The sequence below is a fragment of the Schistocerca cancellata genome, chromosome 4 (assembly GCF_023864275.1).
Source record: "Schistocerca cancellata isolate TAMUIC-IGC-003103 chromosome 4, iqSchCanc2.1, whole genome shotgun sequence".
NCBI lineage: Eukaryota > Metazoa > Arthropoda > Insecta > Orthoptera > Acrididae > Schistocerca > Schistocerca cancellata.
In genome coordinates this window covers 368032760-368049592 of record NC_064629.1, presented here as the reverse complement: position 1 = coordinate 368049592, position 16833 = coordinate 368032760, and the positions used below count along the sequence as shown (strand labels likewise).

Sequence of the window (16833 nt, the reverse complement as noted above, 5' to 3'; positions counted from 1 at the left end):
TTCAGGAACTCGGGTGGGAGTCTCTAGAGGAAAGGAGGCGTTCTTTTCATGAATCGATACTGAGGAAATTTAGAGAACCAGCATTTGATGCTGACTGCAGTACAATTTTACTGCTACCAACTTACATTTTGCAGTAAGACCACCAAGATAAGATAAGAGAGATTAGGGCTTGTACAGAGGCATATAGGCAGTCATTTTGCCCTCGTTCTCTTTGGGAATGGAACAGGGAGAGAAGATGCTAGTTGTGGTACGAGGTACCCTCCGCCACGCACCATATGGTGGATTGTGGAGTATGTATGTAGATGTAGATGTAGATATTTATAAGAGGCATCAAATGAAAAAGAGACAGATGGAAAAAGGTACATAAACTGTTTAGCATTCCAAAAGTAATCCCCAAAACTGTTAATATATTTATCCCACTGTGACACAAGATGGTCAGTGCCTTCATGGAAAAATGTTTGTGGTTGCCCATGGAACCTTGTACCCAGGTGTGCACCTCTTCATCTGAAGCAAATCAACAGCCAGTAATGACTTCCTTCAGAACTCCAGAAATATGGAAATCACATGGGGAGAGATCGGGACTGTCTGGGGGATGTGTAAGGGCTTCTCACCAAAACTTCTGCAACATATTTGAAACAACCTAGGCTACATGTGGGCTGACTGCCAGTGTCTTTCTTCAGGGCTGAAAAAATATGGAAATCACATGAGAAGAGGTTGGGACTGTATGGAGGACAGGTAGGGGCTTCCCAGTGAAACTTCTGCAGTGTACTTGAAACAACCTTAGCAATATGTTGCCCTACCCACATGTTGCCAAGGTTGTTTCGAGTATGCTACAGAAGTTTCACTGGGGGGCCCATGCACACCCTTCAAATAGTATCAATTTCTCCCCATGTGATTCCCATATTTTTGGAGCTCCGATGAACGGCATTAATGGTTTTCGATTTGCTTCAGATGAAGAGGTGCACACCTTGATCCAATCATAGTTCCATAGGCAACCACGAACACTTTTCCATAAAGACAATGACCATCTTGTTTCACAGGGGATGAATATCTTAACAGTTATGGTGATAAATTTTGAAGTAATAAAGAGTTTACTTACTTTTTTCTATCTGTCTTGTTTTCATTTGACTGAACCTTATAATTTCATGTAGGGGAATTACCCACAGGATAACAACTGCTTTTCACCCACAGATGAATCATCTGACAAAACACTTTAATAAGACATTGGCAGATATGTTCTCGATGTACACTGAAGTCGAACAGAACGACTGGAATACAATACTGCCCATCATGACTTTTGCATACGAGGTGCATTCAAGTTATAAGGCCTCCGATTTTTTTTTCTCCAGACTGGAAAGAGATAAAAACATGCGCATTGTTTTAAAATGAGGCTGTGTTCATTGTCAATACGTCCCAAAGATGGCAGCACCGTACGGCAGATGGAATTTTACCGTCAGCGGCGAGAATGAGAACTGTTTTAAATACTTAAAAGGGCGACGTTTTCCTTACTTGAACAGCATGCAATTACTCGTTTTCTGAATTTGCGTGGTGTGAAACCAATTGAAATTCATCGACAGTTGAAGGAAACATGTGGTGATGGAGTTATGGATGTGTCGAAAGTGCGTTCGTGGGTGCAAAAGTTTAATGAAGGCAGAACATCGTGTGACAACAAACCGAAACAACCTCGGGCTCGCACAAGCCGGTCTGACGACATGATCGAGAAAGTGGAGAGAATTGTTTTGGGGGATCGCCGAATGACTGTTGAACAGATCGCCTCCAGAGTTGGCATTTCTGTGGGTTCTGTGCACACAATCCTGCATGACGACCTGAAAATGCAAAAAGTGTCATCCAGGTGGGTGCCACGAATGCTGACGGACGACCACATGGCTGCCCTTGTGGCATGTTGCCAAGCAATGTTGACACACAACGACAGCATGAATGGGACTTTCTTTTGGTCGGTTGTGACAATGGATGAGACGTGGATGCCATTTTTCAATCCAGAAACAAAGCGCCAGTCAGCTCAATGGAAGCACACAGATTCACCCCCACCAAAAAAATTTCGGGTAACCGCCAGTGCTGAAAAAATGATGGTGTCCATGTTCTGGGACAGCGAGGGCGTAATCCTTACCCATTAAATTCCAAAGGGCACTACGGTAACAGGTGCATCCTACAAAAATGTTTTGAAGAACAAATTCCTTCCTGCACTGCAACAAAAACGTCCGGGAAGGAGTGCGCGTGTGCTGTTTCACCAAGACAACGCACCCGCACATCGAGCTAACGTTACGCAACAGTTTCTTCGTGATAACAACTTTGAAGTGATTCCTCATGCTCCCTACTCACCTGACCTGGCTCCTAGTGACTTTTGGCTTTTTCCAACATTGAAAGACACTCTCCGTGGCCGCACATTCACCAGCCGTACTGCTATTGCCTCAGCGATTTTCCATTGATCAAAACAGACTCCTAAAGAAGCCTTCGCTGCTGCCATGGAATCATGGTGTCAGCGTTGTGAAAAATGTGTACGTCTGCAGGGCGATTACGTCGAGAAGTAACGCCAGTTTCATCGATTTCGGGTGAGTAGTTAATTAGAAAAAAAATCGGAGGCCTTAGAACTTGAATGCACCTCGTACTGCACAATGAAGCAAGACATGACACTACTGTCTTCACACAGTTATTTCTGCTCTGTAGTCGCAAATCCAAAACGACAATGGATACACTGTTCCCATTTCAACTAGACCACACTCATGATGGCTACATGTAACACCTTATCACCAGGACTGAAGGAGCAAGACAGCTGAGTCACATATGGATCCTGGACATCCAGCAGAAAGATCAAGAGCACTATAATGCCAAGCACTGGCCACTGAGATATGGCCCAGGAGGCTTGGTGTTGATTTTTACACCTAGGTGGAAAGTGGGACTATTAGGAAAGTTACTAAAGTGCTACTTTGGGCCATAGCATATACATCATCGTTTGTCAAATGTTATCTGTGATGTCATTATCAGTCTTCATAAAGAAGCCAAAGCACATATCATCCACGTCCTCTGTATGAAGCCCTAATACAGTCCTGAAGCACAAATCAATGATGGAGGCTTCTCGTTCACGAAAACTGAAGATCTGATTGATGACAGCAAAACTCTGATGGCAGATGCTACCTTTGTTGCTTGTCATAGTGCACATGACCAGAATGTGAGGATCTGCCAGTGCAGTCATTCAGAGGACTGTTGACAAGATCTAGATCCAGGATGCTGTAGTCAACTCCAATGAGAACTTCTACAACAGCTGGTCACTGTTTCTCCAGGAGAGGGAGCAATGCTGTGAGCTGTCCTGCACGCACTGTGGCACAAATGTTACTGTTACTGGTTGGTGTGCTAAAGGTCACCATTTCAAATGCAACAAGCAGCAGTTATTTGTTATTTAGTATCTATCATTTCTGGAAAGTTCTTGAAATTTCTTATGCTCGATATTCTGGAATATTCAATGTTTGTATAAACAGCAGTACCCTACATTCAGGAGGTATTTCTGTTCTGTTCTGGCTGTACAATGGTGCTTGTAATGAAAGTGTTTTCAATGATAAGTGCGGTACTTCACTGGTGACTTTACTTTCAGATTTGTACTTGCTTCTAGTAGCAAGTTGACAACATTTTTCCCTACTATACACGACTTGGCATAGACCTTGGTTGTCAAAGTCTGCATTTTAGTTTTTCAGGAAACATTCCATCTCATAAGTCAGTTTGGAAATGCCTGCCACACAATGGTTCCTGGGTCTGAGGAAAGAGGAAGAAGTAACTGGGGGCCAGGCTAAGAGACTACAGAAAGCGGTCAACAGTCAAAATTGGACAGTCCAAAGAAGTATCACGTGTGACTGTGTCCTGTGGAGAATGAGCTGGGGCACTGTCATGGAATAAAAACACTCCCATGGATAGCTTCCTGTGTCACTTCATCTTATGAGCCTCCTGCACAATTAACATGTCAGCACAAACAGCTGCATTTGGAGTGGTGCCATGACCGGGAAGCATGGACTACTGACGAATGGCATCACATTGTGTTGAGTGATTAATCACTGTTTTGCACTACCCCAAATGATCAACATCAGTGAGTATGGAAGTGACCTGGGAAGAGGTCACATTCTTCCAGTGTTTTGGGGAGGCACTTCACTGTTACTCCTGGCACCATGGTGAGGACAGCCGTTGGGTATGACTTCAGGTCATGGCTGGCAGTGACTGATATGTTGGTTGGTTGGTTGGTGCTACCACACACTCAACAGTGAAGTTATCAGTGGGTAGTGACTGAGGGAACTCTGATGGCACAATGGATAGTCATGGACATCTTGCATCCTCATGTGTAATGTCCATGCAACAGTATCATGGTGCCATTTTTCAACACAACAATGCTCATCCACACACGACATGTGCATCTATGAAGTGTCTGCATGATGCTGAAGTACTCCTGTGGCCAGAAAGATCCCCAGCTCTGTCCCTGATAGTATCTATGTTAGACCAGCTCAGATGTGAACTCCATCCCAGTGCTAGTATTTAGCCAAGTCAATGCATGAATCCAAGCCAGAGGGGTACAACATCACACTGATAAGTGACTCATACTGCCAACTTCTCTGTAAATTGGACTCAATATTACAATCACTGGAATAACATAACATACCCTCTCAACCTGTGAAATTTTATTTTGTTTCCGCTTCCATTTATTAGTGCTTCACTTTCTTTTTCAGGCAATGTATAATAATATTTATGACTTTTTAAAAATATTCCTCATCATGAGTAACTATTATTACACACCTTTGCTCAGCAATATATTATTTGCTTTAAATAAAAAAAGACAAGAAGTTATCAATGTAATATTAATCAGAGTTCACCCACAGAAGGAACACCCTGTTATATATCTTAGCTCCTTTAGCACCTCATATACTGAATGATGGTGTGATGTCAACATTTACCATTTAAAATACATTCCTTAGATTAACTATTCTTCATTGCAGATTCAAGCATTCGATATCATCTGAATATATATTTTGTAATGCACTTGCACCATGTGTGTTGAAACATTTTGCCATGTAGCTAACTTGTTAGTAGTACAGTGCTTCAAAATATTTACTTGCTTTCTATGGAACACAACATAAGTATATTTATCTCCTTAGAAGTTTCCCATTTTCAGAGGAAGGAAATGGAATGAGGACATCTCCAATAATTAGATAAACATAGAAAGAAAGGTTTTCAAAATTACATACCAAGTCCAAGAAATTTTTGTCTGTTGAGAATACTGCTATGTCTTGCGCATATATGCCATTTGAAAATGTTACTCCTATTAAGATAATGCCTTTATATTCAAAATCGTTTTTGAACTTCTGCAGTTCCTCAATAGCATGTAATTTCAAAAATTCCTGTAGTAAAATAAAATTTAATAAGTATAAAAACACAAATAACATACTTAAAATTTTGTATTCATATTATACACAATGAAGAGCATTAGTATCAATAAACAAAGAAATGGAAAGTTAAGCTATGTAGACCTATTATTTGATGCCTCTGGTGGCAAATGTGTGATGGTAAGATAAGCTCTAAGTCAATGAAGTGGTTCACTTATATTTGAATCAGAGTAGATACTGCACACACTCTACCAGCAGTGCTGTACTAGAACAGTGCCTTAAGCCTGGGGCCACACAAAAAGAATGTTCCTGCAATGGGAGACATACTGTGGCGAGACGCAGAATCCTGCGATCCTGGGTAGCTTCCAGAACAGAATGTGGAGAGCCAAACATTGAGTCATCTGCTGTCTCTCTAAAAAAAATTATTTATGAAAAACACGCAACGCTGTACCTGTCCCTGTTGTTAATTTCTCAGTAAATCTTTAACTTTTTGAATAAAAAAAATAAGAAGCACTGTCTCTGGACTTTTGGGATCTCTTCACTAAAAAATGATTCCCTTGTGTCTTAAACTCTCACATTGCAGCTTGCAAATAAACTGGCTCTCTTTTTGTTATTGCTCACAGTTATTGTGGTAATTCAAAATTAAGTAACTCACCACATATATGTCATAGAAGTTACAGTAAAAAATGTAGTCAATGGCCAATTTATGTTTGGTCATACATTGCTGCATACAAAATGTAGCTAACATATCAGAACTGTTTTCATAGTGGAAGGAGAGCCACGTTTCTTTCCACACATTATGTGATGAAAAGTACCTGGACACCTGGCTGAAAATGACTTACAAGTTTGTGGCGCCCTCCATTGATAATGCTGAAATTCAATATGTTGTTGGTCCACCCCTAGCCTTGATGACAGCTTCCACTCTCACAGGCATACGTTCAATCAGGTGCTGGAAGGTTTCTTGGGGGACTGCAGCCCATTCTTCATGGAGTGCTGCACTGAGGAGAGGTATCGATGTCGGACGGTGAGGCTTGGCCTGAAGTGGGCGTTCCAAAACATCCCACAGGCATTCTATAGGATTCAGGTCAGGACTCTGTGCAGGCCAGGCCATTACAGAGATGTTAATGTCATGTAACCACTTCTACACAAGCCGTTCATTATGAACAGGTGTGCAATTGTGTTGAAAGATTCAATCGCCATCCCTGAATTGCCCTTCAACAGTGAGAAGCATGAAGGTGCTTAAAACATCAATGTAGGCCTGTGCTGTGATAGTGCCACACAAAACAACAAGGAGTCCAAGACCCGCCATGAAAAACAGACCACACCTAAACACCAATAGAAGATAGCAAAAGAAAAGCGAAAGTTTAAAATTTGAGTTTAAGAAATTGTTCACACAGGACGATCATACAAACATACTGGCATTTGACCATTGTACAGACTCCCATATGAAAGACATGGTAATAGGAATTCCTGGTGCACACAAGCAATTGAAAGAGCTGAAAGCAAATAAGTCACTAGGTTTGGATTGCATCCCAATTCAGCTTTTCAAAGAGTACTCTACAGCATTGGCCCTTACTTAGCTCCTTAGCTCGCATTTCTTGTGAATATCTCATCCAGCACAAAGACCCAAGCTACGGGAAAAATGATCAAGCCTCCCATATATAAGAATGGTAATAGAACAGACAAACAAAATTACAAACCATTATCCTTGACATTGGTTTGCTGCAGAATTCTTGAATATATTCCCAGCTTCAATGTAGTAAATGTCCTTGAGATAGAAAAGAGTCTGTCTACAAATCAGCAACATTTTAGAAAGCATTGCTTGTGCAAAACTCAGCTTGCCCTTTTCTCACATGATGTCCTGCAAACCATGGATGAAGTTCAACAGGCATATTCCATATTCACAGATTTCCAAAAAGCGTTTGACACTGTGCACAACTGCAGACTGTTAATATAGGTATAAGCATACGGAATAGGTTCCCAGACATGCGAGTGTCTTGAAGACTTCTTAAGTAATAGAACCAGTACATTGTCCTCAATGATGAGTGTTCTTCAGAGACAAGGGTAAAGTCACAAGTACCCCAGGGAAGTATGGTAGGATTGTTACTATTCTCTGTATACATAAATGATCTGACAAACAGGGTGAGCTGCAAGGTGCAGCAGTTTCCTGATGATGTTGTGATGTACAGGAAGGTGTTGCTGTTGAGTGACTGTAGGGAAATACAAGATGACTTAGACAAAATTTCTAGCTGGTGTGATGAATGAAAGGTAGCTCTACATATAGAAAAATGTAAGTTGATGCAAATGATTGGGAAAAACAATCTCATAATGCTTGAGTACAGCATTAGTTGTTGCCCTGCCTGATGCAGTCATGTCAATTAAATATCTAGGCATAATGTTGCAAAACAATCTGAAATGTAATGAGCATGTAAGGACTCACAGTGACTGCCCAAACATGGAGGGCAAAACGTCAACTTAGGTTTATTGAGAGAATTTTACAAAAGTGTAGTTTGTCTGTTAAGGAGATGATCACATATAAAAAAAAACTAGTGTAACCCATTCTTGAGAAATGTTTGTTTGTTTGGGATCCCCACAAGGTTGGATTAAAGAAAGAGGTTGAAAAAATTAAGGGGTGGGCTGCTAGATTTGTTACCAGTAGGTTCAATCAACATGCAAATATTACAGAGATGCTTCAAGAATTCAAATTAGAATCCCTTGAGGGAAGGCAACTGTCTTTTCAAGAAAGCCTTTTGAGAAAATTTAGAGAACTGGCATTTGAAGCTGACTGCAGGGTGATTCTGCAGCCACAATTGCACATTTCATCTACGGACCACAAAGATAAGAGAAATTAGGGTGCATATGGAGGCATATAGATAGTGGTTTTCCCCTCACTCTCTCTGCGAGTAGAACAGGAAAGGAAATGAACAGTAGTCACACACGGTACCTTCTTGCAGAGCATGTATGTAGATCACAGGAGGGGAGGGGAGGGGAACAACTATGCCACAATTCACTGCAGAGTTTTTTGGGAACAGCAAAATCTTAAATTTTAATATATTTCCAACAGGATTAAATTAACATGGTAATGAAAGTTTTGTATAAATGAACAAGTGTGTGAATAAGTTAGAATTACAAATATTAATAAAAGCTATGGTATTACTGGAAATTGTCTTCAGTATTGTCGGACAGATGACAAATGAAGTGTTGGAGTTGGTCATCTTGGATGCATCTTTCAAAATAGCAAATCTAGCAGTGTTGCCAACTCAGTTTCTACCATTTGCCTGCACAACACTTGAAAAGTATCAGTGCCAGCTTGGGAGCCCCTACAGAAGCGACAAACTTTACAATAAGGAAACAAAGAAAAATGTCACCATATAATGGCCTGAAAGTTCCTACACAGCAGCCTTTAACCTATAGCAGTATCACTAACACGAACACTTCGTAATAAACCAATAAGGAATAAGCAAAACAAGCACTGTGAGTCACATACCATAGATTTTTGAATCCAGAAATTGTGATTAAGTAGTATTTACATGTGGAAAGGTGCATGGTATCATTTCCCCACAACTCCCTCTCCTTTGAATTTGACATTAACACCATTTACAATCATCATCTTCTTGCCACACACCTCTAAATTAATTTTTTCTGCTTTGTACATAACTTTTTTAAAGTTTTCCCTCATTCTCTTTTCCTTCTCAGTGTTGAAACTGTTGTCAATAGATAGTAATGTTAAGATCAAATGGAAAAAAACTGTCAAACCATATTCTGGAGCTTAAGCAACAAAACTGCATTTCTCCAGTATTGTCATATTTCACACTGCTTCAATTTCAACAACTTTATTTAGGATTAAGCTGTTACCATTCACAACAATAAATAAAAGTGCTTTGAAAACTGGTTGTGACATGTCAGAAAGCACACCTTCTCGATATCCAGTCAAAGCCATTTATCCTTTAAGTACTGTGTAGACACTAAATAGGCACTGGCAAGTTATCCACTGTTTTCTTTTTCTGATAAATAAAGCATGTATCTGAAAGTCACTCACTGTCCTATGACCTTCCACTTTGTATAGCAGGAGCTTCGATGATATAGCTGACAATGCAATATTCAGTGCACTACATGCTCCTCTCTACACAGGGAATGAGAAAAACTGAACAGATTTTAGTTATGGACTCTGTGAGTGACATAACTTAACTTTAGTTGGCAATTAATTTAGTGTTATAACTCAAAATGTAATACACTGTAAACGTTTCACTTCAGTTTTGCTGATTGTTGTCCAATACTTGGCTCTCGTTTTTCAAGATGCATTCACATCAAAAAGACATACAAGTAGAGGTGATATGTGAAAATAAGATGTCATGGATAAATGACATTGAAAAAGGTTGAATATGTCTGAAAATACAAGATGGTGCAGTCGACAGGGGATTAAAATTTTTGCACAGAGCAGCAAAATCTTTGGAGCAGGCCCTGATGTAGATGTGGATGTAGACGTTACTGTAGCTGTAATCATAGTTTTTATTTTGGTCAGCTGCAGGTAACCTGATCATTTTCCTTCAAAAGACACCAGTCATGACATAATAAAGGTATGTAACTACAGTTTTGGAGGTCTCTTATTAATATTAATTGTGAGAATACAGGGCTAAAACTAATTCTGGAAGAATGGAGCCTTATAATGTGGTACTATAAAGATACAGTGTGTCCCAAGAGGAATTGTCAATATTCAAGGGTGTGACAGGAAGAATCATTCAAAGCAAAAAAGTCCAGCAAACATTGGCTCTAAACAGCATACCTTAAGAACTATGAGCACTAATTCATCTTTGATAATGTGAAACAAATCTCTTCTACTGCTAGCTTTTTGCTTTCCATATTTTGGGAAGAGGTAGTATGGACCAAGACAAGAAAAAATTTTCAAGTAAACATGCACTCCAAAATGCATACCTTAAGAGCTATAAGCACCTGGTCAGTAGAAGAGATATGTTTCACAGTAGTGAAGAAAAATGAGTGTTCACAGCTCTTATGATACGCATTTTAGAGCCAGGTTTACTTGACTTTTTTGCTTAGAGTGATCATTCCTCTCATATCACTAAATATTGACCATTCCTCCTGAGGCACCCTGTATAATGAAGTAATTATAAGAAATAAGTGAAAATTAGTTTACATGTAACCAACATTGCTCTCTAAAGCTATGATTGTTAATACAGAGTAGAATGGAGTATTTGATCAAGATTTAACTTTATAATCCTGATGGTGAAATTCGTTTTCAATTCCAGCACTTGGTGGGAAAAAGAAGGAAACTAAGTAGCATCAAGTCTTAAATGACTAGACTGTGTATCAGTGTCCTATATTAAACTCTAAACCACTCTGTAGTATCGCCAGGAGTGAGTTCATGTTATCTTGTTTGTGATGTGTCTACAAGATGGGAGATGTTAAGTTGAGCAGTCCCCCTTGGCACTATTTGAGACGACTAAGTCGTATACTGGTACTGGGTTTCATTCTCTCCATTTTTAATATCACACCCATCCACAATAAAAGCACAATATCATGGAAGCACTGAACTAGCATTCATCATGTTCATCCATCTACTACAAACACACACTCACCACTTCTTAATAGGTCCAAGGAAGGCAGTGACAAACCACCAAAATAAAACTTTACCCTCACATGGCACTGCAAGGTTTATTTAAGAATCCCCCCACCCCTTCAACCCCCATTCCAATACAACAATGCTCAATGAGAATGTCACAGACTGAGTTGTGATGTGATCAACATGAGTACTGAACCATTGTTGTATTTCAAAAATCAATATTTGGAGAAAAGGACTTGTATTGCAATAGCAGCCTCTACATTCTTGATATTGTATCAAAATGGATTTGAAGACCCCTGAGGAGCAGAATTTCAAATAGTTTCTATCCAATTTCTAAGTTCATAGTGCTGGCTAGCCAGTCCAGCATTATGAACAAGGTACCTGCAGATGAAGTTCTAGATATGTTTACTAGACAACATATTCAGTAAAGCTACAGATCCAGGAACAAACCATTATCTGAGAGAATTCCTAGCACTACTTGTAACTCTAATGCTGATGTAAATGAACAAAAATGCATTACAGGAAAGCTACAACTGATCTGATATGGTAATCATTGTCGTGACTGAAGGAGTATTTGATAGTTAAACTTTTTAACTCAACATACTGACTTTGAAATTCTTGACATAGTCCACATCACAAAAGTCACACATTTGATCCACAACTGAACTGTTCAGTATAACCACAATTTAGAGCACTTGGAGTCGCCCTTGAGCCCAATGGTATTTCTTGCCATCACTCCAAATATTCATCTTGTATAATGGTAGATATTATATTTTAAAAGATTATGTTTCCCTCCATAGCATTACATCTATATTTATACTCTGCAAAGCAACTTATGGTGTGTGGTGGAGGATGTTTTGTGTACCACTGTTACTTCCTCATATTCCTTTTCCAGTCGTGAATGGTTCACAGGAACAACGATTGCCGGTAAGTCTCCATCTGAGCTTAAATCTCTCTAATTTCACTTTCATTGTCTTTTTGTTAGATATACATAGGAGGGAGCCATGTATTGGTTGACTCTTCCAGAAATGTACTCTCTCAGGAATTTAACAGTAAATGACAACAAGATACAGAATGCCTCTCTTGTAGTGTCTACCACTGGAGTTGGCAAAGCATGTATCTGATGCTTTTGCACATATTAGAGCACAGATTTTCTTCAGATCTTCTCTATTTACTATATGAACCCTATCTAGTACAGATCCCACACTAATGAAAAATATTCAAGTATTGGTCAAATGAGAATTTTGTAAACTACCTTCTATGGGGGTGGACAACATTTCCTGAGGATTCTTTCAATGAATCTCAGTCTATTATCTACCTTACATACAATTAGTTTTATGTGGTGGTTCACACTTTAAATTACTCCATACGCATACTTCTAGACATTATATGAGTTTGACTATTTCCAGTGATTGTTCTGCAATCATGTAGGCATACAATTATAGGTCATTCTCCCGATTTATGTAAAGTAAGTTACATTTGTTCAAGCTGAGGCTCAATTGTTAATCCCTGCACCATATGTTGATCCTCTGGAGATCTTTATGCATTTTATTACACATTTCTAGTGCTGTGAGTTTACTGTATTCAACAGCATCAGCTGCAAAAAGCATCATGGAACTTCTGGTCATCCACATTGCCATTTGTGTACACAGAGAAAAGAAATGGTCCAATAACACTTGCTTGTGGTAAACCCAAAGTAAATTTTGCATCTGAGGATTTCTCTTAGTTGAGACAGAACATATGCTCATGTTTTGTTCTTTAGGTGTCAGTGCAGAATTGTATCAAACACTTTGTAGAAGTCAAGAGACAAGGCATCAACCTGGGCACCAGTATCTACTGCTTTCTAGATTTCATGGACAAACAGAGTGAGCTGGGTTTCACATGAAAAGAGACGTCTACAGACGTTAAAGTAACCTCTGGCATGCCACAGGGGAGTGTTATGGGGCCATTGCTTTTCACAATATATATAAATGACCTAGTAGATAGTGTCAGAAGTTCCATGCGGCTTTTCGCGGATGATGCTGTAGTACACAGAGAAGTTGCAGCATTAGAAAACTGTAGCAAAATGCAGGAAGATCTGCAGCAGATAGGCACTTGGTGCAGGGAGTGGCAAATGACCCTTAACATAGACAAATGTAATGTATTGCGAATACATAGAAAGAAGGATCCTTTATTGTATGATTATATGATAGCAGAACAAACACTGGTAGCAGTTACTTCTGTAAAATATCTGGGAGTATGCGTGCAGAACGATTTGAAGTGGAATGATCATATAAAATTAATTGTTGGTAAGGCGGGTACCAGGTTGAGATTCATTGGGAGAGTCCTTAGAAAATGTAGTCCATCAACAAAGGAGGTGGCTTACAAAACACTTGTTCGACCTATACTTGAGTATTGCTCATCAGTATGGGATCCGTACCAGATCAGGTTGACAGAGGAGATAGAGAAGATCCAAAGAAGAGCGGCGAGTTTGTCACATGGTTATTTGGTAACCGTGATAGCGTTACGGAGATGTTTAGCAAACTCAAGTGGCAGACTCTGCAAGAGAGGCGCTCTGCATCGCGGTGTAGCTTGCTCGCCAGGTTTCGAGAGGGTGCGTTTCTGGATGAGGTATCGAATATATTGCTTCCCCCTACTTATACCTCCCGAGGAGGTCACGAATGTTAAATTAGAGAGATTCGAGCGTGCACGGAGGCTTTCAGACAGTTGTTCTTCCCGCGAACCATACGCGACTGGAACAGAAAAGGGAGGTAATGACAGAGGCACGTAAAGTGCCCTCCGCCACACACCGTTGGGTGGCTTGTGGAGTATAAATGTAGATGTAGATGATCATTGTTTCCAGAACTCATGTTGATTCCAACACATGAGAATTTCGGTCTCCAGAAATGTCGTAATACATGGGCACAAAGCATATCCCCAAATTCTACAACAGACCAGCATTATAGATACAGGCCTAAAATTTTGTATATCTTTTCTATGAGCCTTCATGAAAATGGGAATGATCTGTGCTTTTTTCTTTTTCTTTTTTTTTTCAATAATTATGAATGCTTTGTTCCTTCAGAGACTTATGGTACACTGTTGAAAGAAGAGGAGCAAGTTCTTTTGCATACTGTATTTAGAATCATACTGGTATCCTATCAGGTCTAATGGCCTTTTTCTCTGTTGAGGGATTCCAGTTGCTTTTCTATCCCACACTCACTTATTTTGATAACTGATTTTGTCATTCATATGATGATTTGAAGGTGGAACTACAGAGCGATTTATCTCAGTGATACAGTTTTGGAAAAAGACCTTAAGTATTTCAGCCGTTTCTGTGTCATCCTCTGTTTCAGTGCCATTAGGGTCAGAGTGTGTCTGCATCATTTGGTTAGAACCGTTCAACTTCTTAGGATTTTCTGTCAGGCTGGTAAACAGAATTTTACTTTCGAATTCACTGAACACATCACATATGGTTCTCCTTACACTAATCTGGATTCCTTTACTTTTTGCTTGTCTGTGAGGCTTTGGCCTATGTAAATATGCAGTGAAGCTCTCTTTGCCTTCACAGCAGCATTCTAACATGGCTGTCAAACCACAGCAGGTCCTTCACATCTCCCACAATGTTGCTCTGCATATACGTATTGTAACATGGCAGACTGGGGTAATATATACTGTACTACCAGATCAGCTGGCATATTTGATACCGCAGTAATGTATTCCACTTTCATGTTGTGTGCATTTGCTGCTTCATTTATTTATATGTTTATTTGTGTGACAACTTTATTTTCTCTTTTATTTCATTTTCCCATAAATTTCAGCTAGTTATTCAACTTTATTATGAAAATTTGTACTTCATGATATATTTGTGTATTGTCGTCATGTGAGTAGTTAGTTCTGAACTTGAATCTGTACATTTTCTTTTCTTACATGAAAAGTTAAAAAATGAGCTAAGTAATGATCTGGATGGTAGAATTGATACTTTGATCATTGAATTAAAAACTGACCTCTTAAACAAAAGTATTCAGATCCTGAAAACAAAAGAGGTACTTAACCAACTGAAATCCACAGTTGAAGCAGGGCACAAGCAATTTAACACTCAGATGAATAGAATAATGAACAGACTAGATAAATGTATTGAAACTTTGACTAAAAATATTGATTTAATGGAAGCTGAAAATGTTTCCATCATAAAAGCTGAAGTTTTACTATATTAAAGGTGCTATGGTACTTATGTTCTAATCCTGGAGGACATAAGCAATATAATGCGTTTCATTTATTATTATGTCATTTCAGTAAGAAGTGACTGAGGAATCAATTAACAAGTTGAACTTTGGTTGGATGAAATCACAAGCGTAATTTTCAATGTTGAAGGGTTGGCAATAGCTGACAGTTTATGTAAAGATAATGTTTCAGATGTCATGAACAGAATTCTAAATTTTACCAATGTTGTACCACTAATTTGTGAAAATATTAATAAAAGTAGTATTGAATGTTCTGTATAGGTAATAAAATGTCAAAAAAACTGTAGTAAAGAAAGGGTATTTAATCAAGTGTCAATTGTTGGCTAATGTGCACATAAAGCATTTTGCTAACAAAGACATTCAAACAGTTAATCAAAATTTTGATTCAAATGTATGCCGTTTTGAAAAGTGTCTGTTTTCCTAAAAGATTAAGGAAACTAGCAATGTTGTCATGGGGAAGTCACATTTTTTTGAGTACATGGAATGCCAATCTGAAAAGTAGTTGTCTACAGTACAGTTATATTAAGAGATGCATAAAGTTAAAAGTCCTTTCTATACCATTTTCCCATTTTTCAGTGTAGGCATATGTACAATATCACATCGAAACAAGAACATTTAAACAAACGCATGTTAAAAGTGACACTGAAAACAGCCATGATTCAGGTGCACCATAGTTTTTGTGCCCCCAGGAGATCATGAACTCTATTCATGGTATGTGACTGGTGATCATAGGACCCTGAGATATGAAGCATTTTTTCCAAATTTTCATTCTCCTTTTCTAAACTGTTTCTCTGACTTATCTGTAAACCTTTCAAGTTATCTTCTGCTGTGATGTTAACCTCTCTTCCTTAGGTAGTGACTGCACAAACACAGAAAACTTACGTGTAGTCTTACAGTGTGTTAATGAAAAGGATATTTACTGTTTTGCCTGAGAATTGAAATTTTTATGTTTTTGAAATGAAATTTGTGTTCTATTGGATCTATCTAAGAATTTTTTTTTTTTTTTTTTATCAACAAGGTTACTTTCAAAGTGTTTTACACTGCTCTAATGGAAAATCTAATGATACTTGTGTAGTGAAGAATTCTTCTTGTGTTTTGAAAGGGAATATATCTTTTATTGTTTCTTTATAATGGTATCTATCAACAATTAATTACCATTGTTACTTTTAGATTTACATTGCAATTCTTGTGTAGGCATCCCTGTAAGTCTCTAAATTTACTCTTATTGCAGATTATGGTTTGATCATGGCCTATAACTAACTGAAACCAATGACTATTTTTAAATAAATGTGTTTATGCAATCAAGACTGATTTTTAATTTTTATTAAATATTTTTTATAGATTGCTGATTTTCTAATTATGGTTACAAAAAGATTAGGCCTGTGTGTAGGCAGCATGAAGCGTTCTTTGTTTCTAGTTTCATAACGATGCTGGAAATTATTTGACAAAAACAGTTTAGGGTTATTACTTGTGAAAAGAATTATTGCATACAGATACAATGAGGGAATGCTTAATAATGGCCAACAAGATTCTCTTGGCTTTGCACTGCATATGTTTCCGATAATTTGTTTCTGCAAAGTTAATATTTTTGTCATGTTACTAGCATTCCCACAGAAGATAATACTGTATCTCACTACTGACTCAAAGTAACTATGGT

At 38.6% G+C, this 16833-nt stretch overlaps 1 protein-coding gene across 2 annotated transcripts in view; it reads right to left on the bottom strand.

Moving 5' to 3' along the window:
- LOC126184678 (exopolyphosphatase PRUNE1-like) overlaps window positions 1–16833 on the bottom strand; it is a 144632-nt gene that overhangs the window by 4873 nt on the left and 122926 nt on the right. For both annotated transcript variants that reach the window (XM_049927165.1, XM_049927167.1), the window contains one exon: window positions 5241–5393. In XM_049927165.1, the coding sequence (XP_049783122.1) occupies window positions 5241–5393 (153 nt within the window). The remainder of the gene's footprint in view (window positions 1–5240; window positions 5394–16833) is intronic.